Raw genomic sequence first — 19,266 nt, forward strand, 5'->3', positions numbered from 1 at the left:
TAAAATGGGTATAGAACAGCGGTTCTCAACCTGTGAGTTGTGACCCATTGGGGTTGCCTAAAGCCATTGGGAAATACATAATGCATATCAGGTATTTACATGCTGAATCAGAACTGTAGGAAAATTACAGTTATGAAGTAGCCACAAAAATTATTTTTTGGTTTGGGGTCACTGCAACATGAGGAACTGTATTGCAGATCATGGCATTAGAAAGGTTGAGAGCCACTGGTATAGAAGAAAAATATCTCAACATGATAAAGGCCATATATGATAAACCATCAGCCAACATCATATGAAATGGCATAAAACTGAGGACTTTCCACCTTAAATCAGGAAAAAGACAGGGTTGTCCACTCTCTCCAGTCTTATTTAAGGTGGTGCTAGAAGTTCTGGCCAGAGCAATCAGACAAGAGGAAGAAATAAAAGGCATCCAAACCAGAAAAAAAGAAGTGAAGATATCACTTTTGGCAGATGATATGATTCTATCCATTGAAAACCCCCAAAACTCCACAAAAAGATTACTAGAAACAGTAAACCAATATAGTAAGGTCGCAGGATACAAAATTAACATACAAAAGTCCATAGCCTTTTTATATGCCAACAATAAAATATTAGAAATCAAACTCAAAAAAATAATCCCCTTCACAATTGCAACAACAACAACAAAAAATGAAATACCTAGAAATAACCATAACAAAGAATTTAAAGAACCTATATAACAAAAACTACAAGTATTGTTCAGGGAAATCAAAAAAGGTACAATGAGATGGAAAAATATTCCTTGTTCTTGGATAGGAAGAATAAATATAATCAAAATGGCCATATTACCCAAAGCAATTTATAAATTTAATGCAATTCCCATCAAAATTTCTATGACATTTTTAAAAGAAATGGAACAAAAAATTATCAGATTTATATGGAACTATAAAAAACCCCAAATAGCCAAAGCAATCCTAAAGAAAAAGAATGAAGCAGGGGACATTACAATACCTGACTTCAAACTATATTATAGGGCCACGATAATCAAAACAGCATGGTATTGGCAGAAAAATAGACACTCAGACCAATAGAACAGAATAGAAAGTCCAGAAAAAAACCCACATATATATGGTCAAATAATTTTTGATAAAGGGGCCAACAGCACACAATAGAGAAAAAAAGCCTCTTCAACAAATGGTGCTGGAAAAACTGGAAAGCCACATGCAAAAAAACAAAACTCAACTACAGCTTGTCCCCTTGTACTAAAATTAATTCAAAATGGATCAAAGACCTAAGTATAAGACCTGAAACAATACAGTACATAGAAGAAGACATAGGTACTAAACTCATGGACCTGGGTTTTAAAGAGCATTTTATGAATTTGACTCCAAAGGCAAGAGAAGTGAAGGCAAAATTAATGAATGGGACTACATCAGACTAAGAAGTTTTTGCTCAGCAAGAGAAACTGACAACAAAATAAACAGACAGCCAACTAAATGGGAAATGACATTTTCAAACAACAGCTCCGATAAGGGCCTAATATCCAAAATATACAAAGAACTCATAAAACTCAACAACAAACAAACAATCCAATAAAAATTAGGAAGAGGATATGAACAGACACTTCTCATAGGAAGAAATACAAATGGCCAACAAATATATGAAAAGATGCTCATCTTCTTTAGTTATTACAGAAATGCCAATCAAAACTACAATGAGATACCACCTCACACTTGTTAGAATAGCTATTATCAACAAGACAGGTAATAGCAAATGTTGGAGAGGCTGTGGAGAAAAAGGAACCCTCATCCACTGTTGGTGGGAATGTAAAGTAGTACAACCATTATGGAAGAAAGTATGGTGTTTTCTCAAAAAACTGAAAATAGAGCTACCTTATGACCAAGCAATCCCTCTACTGGGTATATACACATAAAACTTAGAAACATTGATACATAAAGACACATGCAGCCCCATGTTCATGGCAGCATTGTTCACAGTGGCCAAAATGTGGAAACAGATGAGATCGGGCGCGTTCAGGGTGGTATGGCCATAGACTAAAATATGGAAACAACCAAAAAACCCTTCAATAGAAGACTGGATAAAGAAGATGTAGCAGCCCTGGCTGGTTGGCTCGGTGGTAGAGCATTGGCCTGGTGTGCAGGAGTCCCGGGTTTGATTCTCGATTAGGGCACACAGGAGAAGCACCCATTTGCTTCCCCACCCCTCCCCCTCTTCTTCCTCTCTGTCTCTCTCTCTTCCCCTCCCGCAGCCAAGGCTCAATTGGAGCAAAGATGGCCAGGGTGCTGAGGATGGCTCTGTGGCCTCTGCCTCAGATGCTAGAATGGCTCTGCATGCAACAGAGTGATGCCCCAGATGGGCAGAGCATCACCCCCTGGTGGGCATGCTGGGTGGATCCTGGTCAGACACATGCGGGAGTCTGTCTCACTGCTTCCTTGTTTTCAGCTTCGGAAAACTGCAAAAAAAATAAAATAAAATAAAAAAGAAAGAAGATGTGGCACATATACACTATGGAATACTACTCAGCCATAAGAAATGATGACATTGGATCATTTACAACAAAATGGTGGGATCTTGATAACATTATATGGTGTGAAATAAGTAAATCAGAAAAAACCAAGAACTACATTATTCCATATATTCGTGGGACATAAAAACAAGACTAAGAGACATGGACAAGAGTGTGGTGTTTACCGGGGGTTGGGGGGGTGGGGGGGGAGGCATGGGAGGGAAGGAGGGAGAGGGGAAGTGGGAGGGGGAGGGGCACAAAGAAAACTAGATAGAGGGTGACGGAGGATGATCTCTCTTTGGGTGATGGGTATGCAACATAATTGAATGACAAGACAACCTGGACATGGTTTCTTTGAATATATGTACCCTGATTTATTGATGTCACTTCATTAACATTAATATAAATTTATTTATAACCCCCCCCAAAAGACGAAAGTCGCTGCCAAATGGAACAGAAAACAAACTTCTACAGGAGAGAAGTGAAGTTTAGTGCTAGAGAGACTGAGAGCCTCTGTTAGCCACTAAATGAGCAGGGAGAGAGAGAGAAGAAGAAAATTATTCCTCCGGGACACAGGCCAAAGTGAAATGGACAAACAGGTGGAGAGAGGTGTGCTGATGGCACATCACTGCTGTAATGCTGGACTTACTCCTTTCACACCTGTGCTGATGGACACGGAATGTAAGCTGAAAGCCGACATGAATGTACACACCTATTCCCAAACACATTTTAAAACAGTGTGTCATCATGCTGAGTGACAACTTGTCTCTTTTAGTTATGCAGCTGAGGTACATTCAGCCTACATTTGCACAACCACCAGGTTAGGCTCGCGGCTGTGAGCAGAGGGACAGCCACGTGGCCAGAGGGCACGCAGCCTCCAAAAGAAATAGGAGAGGCCCCGGGTCTGTCCAGCAAGCTTACTAGACTTTTTACATTTAAATATCCAGAAAAGGTACTTTACAAATAGCATATTTTATTAATCAAACCAGAAAGTGGCCCGGCAACCAGGCGGGGGTGGGGCGGTCCTGTCACTCAACTGTTCATAGCGGAAGTGCATGGTAGTGCCTACCAGGACGTCCTGCAGGAACGGTGGAGCATGTGGACAAAAATCCCAGGCCACATGCTCTCAAAGGGACCTATGTCGAAGTGGAATCTGCAATGAAATTGAAAGAAGACTGAGTTCATTCCTAAATCGGATCAGTGTAAACATGGTAACGAGGGCTGGCAGCACTGCAACACTGTCCATCCAGAACTGAGACCACACAGGGCAGACCCACTGTGCCCGCATCCTCTGCAGGAAGGTTTCCAGAAGAAAATATCACACGTTCCATTAAAAATGTAGTTCAACATTTGCTTAATTGTCATTGCTTAACTTTCTCTTAAACAATCTGTTAAAAAAAAGTGCCAGGGGGCGGGATGCTGTAGTTACCATCAGAGCAATGGAAAATGCACAAAAAACTGTATTATGAGTAATACATGTATATTACACAACTAATCAATAAGGGAAACAGGCCTTATCAAGTTTTTTTAGAGCTAAAATTGTTCTATCTTCTATTTAAGTACAAAGAAAAATTTCATAAGCATCCAAAGTTACTACCTATTTTTAATTTAGTTACTAATATTTAACCCAAATAAACAGAGTGGCTTAGCACCGACCCAGGGATTAAGGACTCTGTCATGAAGACTGCCCCTCCCATTAGGTAACAACTGCAAGTCTAGGCCCCCAGAGTCCTGACCTACCATCTATAAAGCAGAGGTCTGATCACATGCTACAATAGCTCCCAGAACTCAAAGGAATGCCTGACTTACTGTCTCAGGTTTATTGTAAAGAATCCAACTCAGGAAGAGCCAGATAGATGAGCCACATGGGGCAAGTTCTGTGAGAAGGGGCAGGTGAGTCCACGTTGTCTGGGCTCACCACCTCCCCTACGTGGATTTGTACACCAGCTAGAGAGCTCTACGAACCCCTTGTTCAAGGTCTCATGGGGTCTCCATGTCCTGACCTTGACATGCAACTATCTGACCACCAGGGCCCTCTTGTTTAATTAATTTAACCACACTATCTTCCCAATAAGGCATTTATAAGCTCTGGATCACTCCTGAAATTTCTCTATGTAGTTCAATAGTGTTCACTTGTACTTATAACAAGTATACAAATTCTCACAGGCTCTTCCACCGGTAATTGTATATATTAACATAGAATTGAAAAACAAAGATTGAAAGTTGAATTAATTTTGACTAACCTCAAATATAATTCATAAATTCAAGTTTATATAAAATAAAAACTATTAGATATTCTATATTAAATGCCACTTAAAATTAAATATATATATATATCTTATAATAGTTTAGAGCAGTGTTTCCCAACCTTTTTTGTGCCATGCCCCACGTTAACCTTTCTAAAATTTTTATGTCCCCCCCTATGTAACATACATAATTTTTAACATTAAAAAATTGATTTGTTCACTTAATGAACATAAATGATAGGTTCTAGGAAGAAATCACTATGAAATTGTTAACAAAACACAGTAAGTAAAATTGCAAAACATATAATGAAAAACAGAAATTTAAATTCCAAATAATTTTAATACAGATTTTTCTATATTAATTTATTATTTTAATTTAGTGTGATTTTTGCACTTGATGCTTGCTGCACAGAGATTTTATATTAGGTTCCAATTTGGTTAGCTTTAGTCTCAAGTCTCCACGTTGTGTTATATCCAGCCGATTTCTTTTTTTTTTACCAGTAAATCATTTACAGCACTAAATCCACATTCAGCTAAAAATGAAGATGGAAATGGTAGGAATAGTTTTCTTGCACATTTGGTTGAATTTGGGTATTTGATTTCTGTTTCCACACAAAGCCATGCCATCGCTCCTTTGATATTAAATAAAGCTTTAACTGACTCATCATTTTGCAATTCCGTGAGTTCTTCTTGATACTGCATATTTGATATATCAGACAAATCCACTAACTTTGGCTGCATCATCCATATTGGGAAATCAATTTGTTTTAAATCAGAAAATCTTTCTTTTAAATCAGCCGATAGAATATTCAAATGATTGACAACAAGTAAAGCGGTATCAGTTACTTCACCTTTTTGGAGCCAATGAAACTGTTTAAAGTTTTTGTTGTTAATATGTTTCTGACATAACTCAATATTGGTAATGAAACCAAATATCTTTGCTTTTGCATCGACAAGAGTTTTATTTGTTCTTTGAAGTTGCTTATTTAATATATTTAGTTTTTCAAAGATATCGGCTAAATAACTCACAAATGCTTTACCATCTATTGTTAAAAGATACTTCATTTCAGGTTTGTCGCTTAAAAAATCACTAAGAGTATCAAACAGTTCCATAAATCTTTTCAAACAGTTTCCTTTAGATAGCCATCTTACTTCAGTATGAAGTAAAAGTATCACATGGTCTTCATTTTGTTCTTCAGAAAATAGCTTGAAAAGACGCTCACATTTGCCACTAGCTTTAATAGCAATAACACACTTTATTACTGTATGTAATACTTCATTCAGAACAGGCGAGATGTTTTTAGCTACCAAGTTTTCCCTATGAATAACACAATGCACAAGAATCATTTCTGGATTCGCATCTTTTATCAATTTGAAGTAGCCATTTTTCTTGCCCATCATATTGGGAGCACCATCTGCAGCACAAGATGTTATATTTTTCATTGGTATATCATTGACATCTAAGTAGTTTTTTTAGCTTATTATATATATCTTTGGAGGTAGTGGTGCTTTCTAATTTTTTACAGAACAACATTTCTTCAGCAAAATGTCCTTTATCAATATATCTTATGTAAGTTATCAATACTGCCTCACTGTCTCTCAAAGTTGATTCATCCATTTGCAAGGAGAATTTTCCTGTTTTCAGCTTTTCAATAAGTTGTTTTTCAAAATTTTCACTCATTTTGTCTATTCTTCTGCTAACAGAATTGTTACTGAGTGGCATAGCTTTTACATCTTTGTCATCTTTTTCAAGAACCGTTTTAAGAAATGCTGATATTGACAGTTTTATTAAATTCTCTCCTATAGAGTGATTTTTTTCAGTTTTAGCGATGAATAAAGAAATTTTATAACTAGCCTCAAGAACACGATTAGTTGAAGTATGAGCAGTAAATAGAGACTTTAATGTTGTTCTTTTTTCAAAATTTTTCTTTAAAGTTTTAAAGTAACTCAAATCTGAATTAATATGAGCACTATGTTTTGTCTTCAAATGCGCCTCAAGATGACCTCGTTTTATTGATTCGTTGGTCATGCAGTGCTGGCATAAAAGACAAAAAGGAATCTACTAATCGTGAACAGTGGGTATGAACCCAAATTTTAAATATTCCTCCAAATATTGATGATTTTTTTTCTTGCTTGCACCACTCATTTTACTATGGGCTATAATAAAAATAAGATCAATTAAAAACTAATATTAAAATATGTTAAAATATATTCAATGTGACATAGAGTAAACGTATACTAAAAATTCATATTTATTTAAATGTATATAACACATTTACTACACTACCACCGCAAATCAAAAGGTATCTATATTTTTTCCACTTGACAAAATTTTCTGGAAAGTTATGCTTCTAAAATTAAAATTGTTGTGCATGCACTATTATAGCCCCAGTAATATTTATAAAATATTATTGCTTTCTAGACCCAATGCAAGAAGTACTTAATAAAGAGTTTAATATTGATAAAAATAAAATCAAATACTTACCAATTATATCTATACAATATATATGTATATTTATTAAATCAACGAGCTTTTACAACAGTTTTGACTGACACTTATTTCAAATTAACACCAACTGAATGATGTGAAACACTACAGAAGTTGCGATGGGCCAATTAGGTGAGAATAACTGCGTTGTTTAGCGAGTTTTTAAAACGTCCAGGGTTTCCCATGGCAGATGGGACGCTCCGCAGTGAACCCAGGACGAAGTTTACGTGACGACGCCAATCACCCAGTTGATATCTTGGTCTCATCAAACGAAATTATACTTAATAATAATTCTTCACCGCAATTATTTAAGAATTGCATTTTTTGTTAATCTTGTCACCGATATCTAGCATTGCATTTAAATGGCCCGGGGCGAAAGAGTTAAAGTCGTGTCGAGTCCATTTTCAAATTGCCCCCCTTAACTATCGAATTGCCCCCCTGTGGGGCGTGCCCCAAGTTGGGAAACACTGGTTTAGAGTGTACAAAAGACCAATGAAAAAACTAACATTCAGATGAACTCATTTCATAATTGTATTCAGATATTTTTTCTGAGATAATGAGATCTGGACCAGTTGTATGTAAGATGATGAATCGCATCAGAAGGGGTCAATGTGGCCCTTTTGACTTGAACACCCCCGCCCCTTTTGCTGGGGTTCAGTGACACTGGGAGCCCATCCCAGGGACCAGGACAGTGGATGTACTCACAACCCACCCCAGTGACCACAGATGCACTCACAGCCCGCCCCAGGGACCCAAGATGCAATCACAGCCTTCCCCAGGGACCAGGACTGCAGATGCATGCACAGTCCCAATCACAGGGACTGAGATTGGGACCCGGGCGCACTCACAGCTCAACCTCCTTGCAGAGCTGGCCGGGGAGGCTAAAGCACATCAGGCCTTGCCACTCCTCTGCCGCACAGATGCTGTGGTAGGACAGCTTCTCCATGGTGATGTGGTAGATGCAGTCCCAATGACGAATCCTGTGGTACATCTGAAGGGAAGACCAGGAAATAGAGACAGCTGTGTCACTAACGTTCAGGATCTCTGGTAAGAAAGAGTCAGAACTCCACCAAGACTACAGTCATGGCCCACTGACTGGTACTCCTGTCTGTCTCCCCATGCCCGTGTATGTGGAGATACCCATGCATGGAGTTGTGAAGACATGACACAACTTACTGGTCCTTTTTCATTGCAAACACAGTTGTGTGTTCAGTAGTGAAGATACTCAGAATGTCCCAGGGCCACACGGAGAGCTGGACCTGGGAAGAGGTGGCTAGCAGAAATACCTCCAGTGCACATGCTTTCTCACTGATGGTCTTAATAAACACTGATGTGTCCTCTCCAGAAACAAGGGGACACTGAGGGACAGGTAAGGCACCACAGCTGTGATAGCTGCTAGGGACAGTTCTTATGAAGTGAGCTCTTCCTAATCTCCACAGGATGCTTGGGGAAAATGCTCAAGATAGCAAAGCAAGCCTGTTCAGCAACCTCTTGTCCAAGCCGAAGGACAATGGATGGGCCCTCATCCAATGTCACCAAGGTCCGCATAAGGAGAGGGGATGAGACAGACATGAACTGTGAAAAGACCAGGGGAGCACATGGGTCAGGCAGCCATTTACCAGCCGAGGAGAAGGTCTCAAAAAGATCAAACCTACCTATACCCTGATCTGGGACTTCTTGTTTATAGAACTGTTGGAAAAAGAACTTCCTGTTATTTACCACCCAGTCTGTGGTAATGGGTACGACAACCCTAACAAACTGAGACAGTACTAATATAAATTTTCTGATTTTTAAAAAATTATTCAGTGGAGAATATGAGGATGTCTTGGTTTTTGTTGGTTGTTTGTTGTTTGTTTTTAACAGGTGTACAGGGTTTAGAAGACACTCCATCTGAAACATTCTCACACACACCAGAGAAAGATGATCTCTGGGATGAGAAGAGGAGAGGAGGAAGTAAGACTCAAAGCAAGCAGGTAATACACTAGCATCTGGGAAGCATGGGTACAAGGAAATTCTTTGCACTTCTTCTGTAACCTTGTTTTCTGCTTGAAACCCTTCCAGAATTAAAGGTGTAAAGAACTTACACTAAGCCTTGTTTCACTCCAAACTGGGTAAAGGCAGGGGACTATTGTAAAGCCATAGGCATCTCATTAAGAAATAGTTTCCAGTAACTTGTGTTTTTATTTTTGGTAATTTTATAAAAATTTTATAGCATGGTTGCTCTGGTCACCTATATAGTAATAAAGCCCATGTCACATATGACATACTGTACTACCACAGTCCCAAATTTTCATACTATTATAAGTGTGTGTTTTAGAATATCATCTTAGGGTAAGAATGAAAATATTTAAAGCCAGACTATACTGTATTAGAAAAAATATATGCAGAGTAATGGAAGTGCAGGTTCAGAGAGAAATGAAGGTGCTAAACTTCCCACTCATGAGAGCTCACCACGGGTTTTTACATGCACTGTGCAGGTACCAGGCTGCCAGGGAGCTTAAGTTCCACCGGGTTTATTGACAAGACAATGGAGTCAATAATCAGGGCCTACTAAAAATTACATTCTCTGCAACTTTTAGGTTAAACAAATGTAAACTGTCATTTTTTATTCGTGAAAAAGACACAGAAAATGTTCAAAATAAAAAGATACCTGTCAAGTGCATTAGGTCATCTCCTGTAAACCTAGTCACAACAAACATCCCCAGAAGGGACCTGTGGTGCTACAAAGGAAGATGGACTCTCAGGAAATGACCTCATTGAGATGCAGTTTCTCTGGTCACTGAAGTACTTGCTTTCTGCAATTTTTGTTCTGAGTCAGTCACTAAGCTGTTAATAGCATTGATCATGCAGAACATGATTCTATTTACAAAGAGGAAACTTCTCTAAACTATTAAGGCAGTAAGTCCCATTTATAGTGATTTCAGTTCTATAAAAAGGAGAATAGGACCTGAAGATGGCAGTGGAGTAAGCAGACGCACAGACAACCAGCTCTCACCACCAAACTTGAATACAAATCAATTTATAAAAAGTCAGCATGAAAAACCAACTCTGGACTACAAGAACAGCTCTCAAAAACCAAGAAGCAAAGAAGAAGGCAGAACAAACCTGGTAGGGAGCACCTGATTCCCCCTTGCTTACAGAAACAAAGGGGGAGGTGAGGCTGAGAACCCAGAAGGGCTCTCACTCCAGGGAAAAGAGCAGAAAATACTGCTCACAGCCACTTGCCTGGCAACCAGGGAGTGAGGTGTGTTGAAAAGACCGGCTTATCTCCCAAGTAAAGAGGAGAGAGAAAGGGACAACTGTAAGAGGCAAAGGAATGCAGGAAATGACCTAAAAAAGCTGACTCATCCGTGCTGGAGGCGGCCATAGCTGGGGGAGGGACTGATCCTTCCACAAAAAAAACAAAAAAAAACTGAATTGCTTCTGGTTCACAGATCTCCAGATATCCCTCCAGCTCCAATCAGTGCAACAAGACACAGCTGAAAACAAGAAGTGGGGAGGAGGGGCAGTAACTCAGGTCTCCATGGAGATCTGAGATACACCTCCCCCTACTGAAGCTGAGAAAACTCCCTTCCCCCAGAGAGATTAGTTGGTGGAAGAGGCCTTCAGAGTCTCAGGTTACACCCAAAGCATTCCTGGATACAGTTTCAAGGAAGCCCCCTGTTGAGATCAGTAAATGAAACTATCACCTGTTAAGAAACCAAACAAATCAAGACTTCAAAGCAGCCCAAATCCCAAAAGTGGATTTCAAATAATAGCTGATACAAACCCAAGAAGACCTAGAAATAACACAACTGAAAACTGGAGGCAAACAACACCAAGCCTAGACTCAACCAACTCCACAAACAAAACACCCAAACACAGATAATGAGAAGACAAAGAAGTGCAATCCAAAGGAAACCACAAAAGAAACCTTCAGGAGATGAACTGAGTGATATGGAAATAATCAAACTTTCAGATGCAGAGTTCAAAATAAAGACTGTAAGAATCCTTAGGGATTTTAGAACAACAATGGATGGTCTTTATGAACACCTAAATAAAGAAATAGCAAGTATAAAAAGGGATATTAAAATATTAAAAAAGAATCAGTCGGAGATGAAAAATACAATATCAGAAATAAAGACCAAAATGGAAGCAATTTAAAACAGGATGGATAGAGCTGAGGATTGAATCAGTGAGTTGGAGGACAACTTCAATGAAAGAAAGAAAGCAGAGAAGAGAAAAAAAAGAGATTCAAAAAGTCTGAGGAAACTCTTAGAGAGCTTTGTGACAACATGAAGAAAAATAACATCTGCATCATAGGGGTTCCTGAAGAAGAAGAGAAAGAACAAGGGATAGAGATTTTGTTCAATCATGTCATAGCAGAAAACTTTCCTAAATTAATGCAGGAGAAACTCTCACAAGTTCAAGAAGCACAGAGAACTCCATTAAAGAGAAACCCATAGGAACCTACACCAAGACACATAATTAAAATACTAAAGCTAAGTGATAAAGAGAAAATATTAAAAGCTGCAAGAGAAAAAAAAAGCTATCACCTACAAAGGAGCCCCTATAAGGATGACATCAGACTTCTCAACAGAAACACTTGAGGCCAGAAAGATGGCAAAAAATATTCAAAATAATGCAGTACAAGAACCTACAACCAAGACTACTTTATCCAGCAAGGCTATCATTTAAAATTGAAGGAGAAATAAAAAACTTCCCAGACAAAAAACAACTCAAGGAATTCATTACAACCAAAACAATGCTGCAGAAAATGTAAAGAGGCCTGTTGTAAACAGATCAAAGTGGGAAAAGAATATAGTGAAAAAGCAATACAGCTTTAAAGAATAAAATGGCAATAAACAAATACATATCAATAATAATCTTAAATGTAAATGGATTAAATGATCCAACAAAAAATATAGGGTAGCTGCATGGAAAAAAAACAGGACCCATACATATGTTGTCTACAAGAGACACACCTTAAAACAAAGATGCACATAGGTTGAAGGTAAAAGGATGGAAAAAACATTTCATGAAAATGGAAATGGAAGAAAAGCTGGGGTAGCAATACCTATATCAGACAAAATGGACTTTAAAACAAAGAACATAGTAAGAGAGAAAGTAGGCCACTACATAATGATAAAGGGAGTAATCCAACAGGAAGATATAACTATTTAAAATATCTATGCATCTAATACAGGAGTGCCTAAATATATAAAGCAGACTTTGATAGAATTGAAGGGTGAGATCAACAGCAATACTATAATAGTAGGGGATATTTATATGATAGCATACTAACTGTTCACCTCATTCCAAACACAAACACATAAAGGAAAGCTCCCTTCCAGTGAGACCCCCTAAAAATGAAGGCCCGCATAGGCTCTCAGGACAGGCATGCTGCCCAGGACCAGTGAGCAAGGCCTGCCAGTCCTCAGAACCACCGAGGGACTTGGCAGTTGCCTGCTTTTCCTACAAGGAACTTTCCTGTTTGGGTACAAACACAGCAGTGCAGCACCTAGGAGAAACACTAAGTGTTTGGAAAACAATTCCTTGTTCATATCACTAGATACCGTAAAACGTAAACCCAGTGCTTTAGCATTTTACCTTTATTTAATTTTGTTTTTTAATAAACATTCATGGCCCTGGCCGGTTGGCTCAGTGGTAGAGCATTGGCCTGGCATGCAGGAGTCCTGGGTTTGATTGCCAGCCAGGGCATAGGAGAGGCGCCCATCTGCTTCTCCACCCCTCCTTTTCTCCTTTCTTTCTTTCTTTCTTTCTTTCTTTCTTTCTTTCTTTCTTTCTTTCTTTCCTCTTTCTTTTCTCATTTTTTTATTATAATTTATTTTTTTAATGGGGTGACATCAATAAATCAGGATACATATATTCAAAGATAACATGTCCAGGTTATCTTGTTGTTCAATTATGTTGCATACCCATCACCCAAAGTCAGATGGTCCTCTGTCAACTTCTATCTAGTTTTCTATGTGCCCCTCCCACTCCCCCTTTCCTTTAACCTCTACCCCTCCCCCTGTAACTACCACACTCTTATCAATGTCTCTTACTCTCACTTTTATGTCTCACCTGCATATGAAATAATGCAGTTCCTGGTTTTTTCTGATTTACTTATTTCACTTCATATAATGTTATCAAGATCCCACCATTTTGCTTAAATGATCCGATGTCATCATTTCTTATGACTGAGTAGTATTCCATAGTGTATATGTGCCACATCTTCTTTATCCAGTCATCTATTGATGGGCTTTTTGGTTGTTTCCATGTCCTGGCCACTGTGAACAACGCTGCAATGAACATGGGGCTGCATGTATCTTTGTGTATCAATGTTTCTGAGTTTTGGGGGTATATACCCAGTAGAGGGATTGCTGGGTCATAAGGTAGTTCTATTTTCAGTTTTTTGAGGAATCACCATACTTTCTTCCATAATGGTTGTACTACTTTACATTCCCACCAACAGTGGATGAGGGTTCCTTTTTCTCCACAGCCTCTCCAACATTTGTTATTACCTGTCTTGTTAATAATAGCTAATCTAACAGGTGTGAGGTGGTATCTCATTGCAGTTTTGATTGGCATTTCTGTAATAACTAAAGAAGATGAGCATCGTTTCATATCTCTTGGCCATTTGTATTTCTTCCTGGGAGAAGTGTCTGTTCATGTCCTCTTCCCATTTTTTTTTATTGGATTGTTTGTTTGTTTGTTGTTGAGTTTTATGAGTTCTTTGTATATTTTGGATATTAGGCCCTTATCGAAGCTGTTGTTTGAAAATATCATTTCCCATTTAGTTGGCTGTCTGTTTATTTTTTTATCAGTTTCTCTTGCTGAGCAAAAACTTCTTAGTCTGATGTAGTCCCATTCATTAATTTTTGCCTTCACTTCTCTTGCTGTGGAGTCAAATTCATAAAATGCTCTTTAAAACCCAGGTCCATGAGTTTAGTACCTATGTCTTCTTCTATGCACTTAATTGTTTCAGATCTTATGTTTAGATCTTTGATCCATTTTGAGTTAATTTTAGTACAAGGGGACAAACTGTAGTCCAGTTTCATTCTTTTGCATGTGGCTTTCCAGTTTTCTCAGCACCATTTATTGAAGAGGCTTTCTTTTCTCCATTGTGTGTTGTTGGCCCCTTTATTAAAAGTTATTTGAATATATATATGTGGTTTTATTTTTCGGTTTTCTATTCTGTTCCATTGGTCTGAGTGTCTATTTTTCTGCCAATACCATGCTGTTTTGATTGTCGTGGCCCTATAATATAGTTTGAAGTCAGGTATTGTAATGCCCCAAGCTTCATTCTTTTTCTTTAGGATTGCTTTGACTATTTGGGGCTTTTTATAGTTCCATATAAATCTGATGATTTTTTGTTCCATATCTTTAAAAAATGTCATTGGAATTTTGATGGGAATTGTATTATATTTGTATATTGCTTTTGGTAATATGGCCATCTTGATTTATTTATTCTTCCTAACCAGTTATATTCTTCCATTTCATTATATCTTTTTCGATTTCCCTTTACAATGGTTTATAGTTTTCATTTTATAAGTCCTTTACATTCTTTGTTATTTTCATTCCTAGGTATTTTTGTTGTTGTTGTTGCAATCATGAAGGGGATTACTCTTTTGAGTTCGTTCTCAAATGTTTCATTCTTGGCATATAGAAAGGCTATTGACTTCTGTATGTTAATTTTGTATCCTGCGATCTTACTGTATTGGCTTATTGTATCTAGTACTCTTTTTGTGGATTCTTTGGGGTTTTCGATGTATAGGATCATATCATCTGCAAAAAGTGATACCTTTACCTCTTCTTTTCTGATATGGATGCCTTTTATTTCTTTGTCTTGTCTGATTGCTCTGGCTAGAACCTCTAGCACCACGTTAAATAAGAGTGGAGAGAGTGGACAACCCTGTCTTGTTCCTGATTTAAGGGGGAAAGCCTTCAGTTTAGTGCCATTTAATATGATGTTAGCTGATGGTTTATCATATATGGCCTTTATCATGTTGAGATATTTTCCTTCTATACCCATTTTGTTGAGAGTCTTAAACATAAAATTGTGTTGTATTTTATCAAAGGCCTTTTCTGCATCTATTGATAAGATCATGTGGATTTTGTTCTCTGTTTTGTTGATATGGTGTATGACGTTAACCGTTTTACGTATGTTGAACCATCCTTGAGATTCTGGGATGAATCCCACTTGAACATGATGTATTATTTTTTTAATATGTTGATGTATTCGATTTGCTAGTATTTTGTTTAGTATTTTAGCATCTGTGTTCATTAGAGATATTGGTCTGTAGTTTTCTTTTTTTGTGCCATCCTTGCCTGCTTTTGGTATGAGGGTTACATTGGCCTCATAAAATGTGTTTGGTAGTATTGCTTCTTCTTCAGTTTTTTGGAAGACTTTCAATAGAATAGGAACCAAGTTTTCTTTGAGTGTTTGATAAAATTCACTGGTATAGCCGTCTGGGCATGGACTTTTATTTTTGGGGATATTTTTAATGGTTTTTATCTATTTCTTTTTTACTAATAGGTCTGTTTAGGCTTTCTGCTTCTTCTTGACTCAGACTAGGAAGTTTGTATTGTTCTAAGAATTTATCCATTTCTTCTAGATTGTTGAATTTTGTGGCATAAAGTTTTTCATAGTATTCTACAATAATTCTTTGTATATCTATGGTGTCCATGGTGATTTCTCCTCTTTCACTTTTGATTTTGTTTATATGAGTTCTTTCTTTTTATTCCTTGGTAAGTCTTGCCAAGGGTTTGTCAATTTTGTTGATCTTTTCAAAGAACCAGCTCCTTGTTCTATTAATTTTTTCTATAGGTTTTCTGTTCTCTAATTCATTTATTTCTGCTCTGATTTTTATTATCTCCTTTCTTCGGCCAGTTTTGGGATGTCTTTGTTCTTCCTCTTCTAGTTCCTTAAGGTGTGAAGTTAAGTGGTTCACCTGTGCTCTCTCTTCTTTGTTCATATATGCCTGAAGTGATATGAACTTCCCTCTTAACACTGATTTTGCTGCATCCCATAGATTCTGATATGTCATATTGTCATTTTCATTAGTCTGTATATATCTTATGATCTCTGCACTTATTTCTTTTTGACCCATTCATTTTTTAAAAGTATGTTGTTTAGTTTCCACATTTTTGTGGGATTTTTTCCCTCTTTTTTGCAGTTGAATTCTAATTTCAAGGCTTTATGATCAGAAAGTATGCTTGGTACAACTTCGATTTTTCTGAATTTTTGGATGTTGTTTTTGTGGCCCAACATATGGTCAATTCTTGAGTATGATCCATGTACACTGGAGAAAAAGGTATACTCAGTCACTTTGGGTTGAAATGTCCTGTAGATGTCTATCATATCCAGGTGCTCTAGTGTTTTGTTTAAGGCCACTATATCTTTGTTGATTCTCTGTTTGGATGACCGATCTAGAGCCACCAGCGGTATATCGAGGTCTCCAAGTATGATTGTATTTTTGTCAGTTTTTGTTTTAAGGTCAATAAGTAGCTGTCTTAGCTATTTTGGTGCTCCTTGGTTTGGTGCATATATATTAAGAATTGTTATGTCTTCTTGATTCAGTGTCCCCTTAACCATTATGAAATGCCCATTTTTGTCTCTGAGTACTTTTGCTGTCTTGTAATCAGCATTGTCAGATATGAGTATTGCTATGCTGCTTTTTTTTGGATGTTATTTGCTTGGAGTATTGTTTTCCAACCTTTCACTTTGAATTTGTTTTTATTCTTGTTACTTAGATGAGTTTCTTGTAGGCAGCATATAGTTGGATTTTCTTTTTTAATCTATTCTGCTACTCTGTGCCTTTTTATAGGTAAGTTTAATCCGTTCATATTTAGTGTTATTATTGACACTTGTGCATTCACTATTGCCATTTTATAGATTGCTTTCTGTTAGTTTTGTGTCTTGTTTGATTCTTCTCTTTTAACTTTCTATCTTTTGTTTTTATTTGGTTGTATTCCATACATCTTTCCTCTGTTGCTTTCTTTTTTAAATCATGTGCTTCTGTGGTGGTTTTTTCAATGGTGGTTACCTTTAAGTAATGAAAAGGGTTCCTACCCTGTTCATTGTAGTGCACTATTTTGTGAGTACTTTTGCACTCCATCGTCCTTTGCTACTGTTAGTCTCCATTCTATCCTCCCTGTTTCTTTTTGTTTTCACAGTTTAAATTTGGTTTTATTGTGTTCTTCTTGGAGCTTTTACTTTGGGCTTTTTTTTTTTTTGTTCTTTGTATCTGGTTGGAGAACCCCCTTTAGTAATTCCTGGAGTGGGTGTTTTCTGATGATAAATTTCCTCATCTTTTCAGTATCTGTGAATGTTTTTATTTCTCCTTCATATTTGAAGGATAGCTTTGATGGGTATAGTATTCGTGGCTGAAAGTTCCTCTCTTTCAGGGCTTTAAATATTGGGGTCCACTCTCTTCTAGCTTGTAGAGTTTCTGTTGAGAAATTGAATGATAATCTAATGGGCCTTCCTTTATATGTTGTATTCTTCTTTTCCCTGGCTGCCTTGAGAATTTTTTCTTTGCCGTTGGTTTGTGCCAATTTCATTATGATGTGCCTTGGAGTAGGTTTCTTGGTGTTAAGAAAACTCGGAGTTCTGTTTGCTTCTTGAATTTGAGGCTTTAGTTCTTTACACAGGCTTGGAAAGTTCTCATCTATTATTTGTTTGAGTATGTTTTCCATTCCATTTTCTCTCTCTTCTCCCTCTGACATACCTATTATTCTTAGGTTATTCTTTTTTTTATAAATATATTTTTATTTAAATGGGGTGACATCAATAAATCAGGGTACATATATTCAAAGAAAACATTTCCAGGTTATTTTGTCATTTATTTCTGTTGCATACCCATCACCCAAAGAGAGATCATCCTCCGTCACCCTCTATCTAGTTTTCTTTGTACCCCTCCTCCTCCCCCCCTCCCCCTATCTCTCACCCCACCCCCTCTAACCTCCACACTGCTGTCCATGTCTCTTAGTCTCAGTTTTATGTCCCACCAATGTATGGAATCTTTCAGTTCTTGTTTTTTTCTGATTCGCTTATTTTGCTCCGCCTAATGTTATCAAGATTCCACCAATCTGCTGTAAGTGATCTGATGTCATCATTTCTTCTAGCTGATTAGTATACCATGGTGTATATGTGCACCATGTTCTTTATCCAGTGTTCTATTTTTTTTTACATTAATTAAAAGCCTTAAAGCAAACTCTTGGCCAATACAGCAAGAATCCATAAAAGAGTAGTGTCCTTAACATGTTCACCAAGTCCAAGTTGGCCCCATCACCATGTCAAATCCCTGAAAAATGCAACCCAACTGCAGTTCAGTCTGTAGGATCTGTCACAGGGAACAGGAGTCCAGGAAAAGTCCACATCCTGGAAAAGTCCGCATGGCACTGGAATTGTCACCATTTTATACTTTGCAGCTCATGTCCAAGTCCCAGTGACTGCTGCTTCTAGCTGGTAATGATTCAGGTAGAGTGGAGAAGCCATTTGCAGCATGTGTGGATATGGAGCTTCTGTTCTCCTCTGCCTGGAGAGATGAGACCAGGTAGCTTTTCTCTGGAGCTCTGCGACTGTGGCATAGTAAAGAGAACCTTGGGATACACTAAGCTGGGTGGCAAAGTTATATTCATAATAGCAGCTGGCAAAGGGGGAAAGAGAGCTCTAAATTAGGAGTAGGTCCCAGCCTGAAATATAGTGGGGCATTGAGATAGGAGGGATAAAGGAAACACTATATATTAAATAAAGGAGCAGAACATAGGGCTATCAGCACCCACAGCAAAGATCTTTGAGGGAAGAATAAAAAACCTGACTATTCAGGCCAAATGTAGTTAAGTGGCCCTTGTGCAAATGAGATTAGTTTACCTGCTTCTTGGAACAAATACCCTGGGTTTGTCTACAGTGTTGTAGATGGGGCTGACGGCCCTGGGCACCTTCAGCCATCAGTGGCCAACCCCAGCTTTCTGGCAAGGTTAGGTCATAGGTGGCTGGAGCAAGACTGGAAGAGACTGAACCCTCCCTTAGAGGAGCA

The 19,266-nt window shown here is 37.9% G+C and overlaps 1 protein-coding gene across 1 annotated transcript in view; it reads right to left on the reverse strand.

Annotated features, from left to right (window-relative positions):
* LOC136318241 (uncharacterized) overlaps positions 1–19,266 on the reverse strand; it is a 58,827-nt gene that overhangs the window by 11,508 nt on the left and 28,053 nt on the right. Inside the window, 2 exon segments of the mRNA XM_066250628.1 lie at positions 3,576–3,659; positions 8,089–8,231. Coding sequence (XP_066106725.1) covers positions 3,576–3,659; positions 8,089–8,231 — 227 coding nt within the window.

This window comes from Saccopteryx bilineata, unplaced genomic scaffold (assembly GCF_036850765.1).
Source record: "Saccopteryx bilineata isolate mSacBil1 unplaced genomic scaffold, mSacBil1_pri_phased_curated manual_scaffold_19, whole genome shotgun sequence".
NCBI classification, from domain to species: Eukaryota; Metazoa; Chordata; class Mammalia; order Chiroptera; family Emballonuridae; genus Saccopteryx; species Saccopteryx bilineata.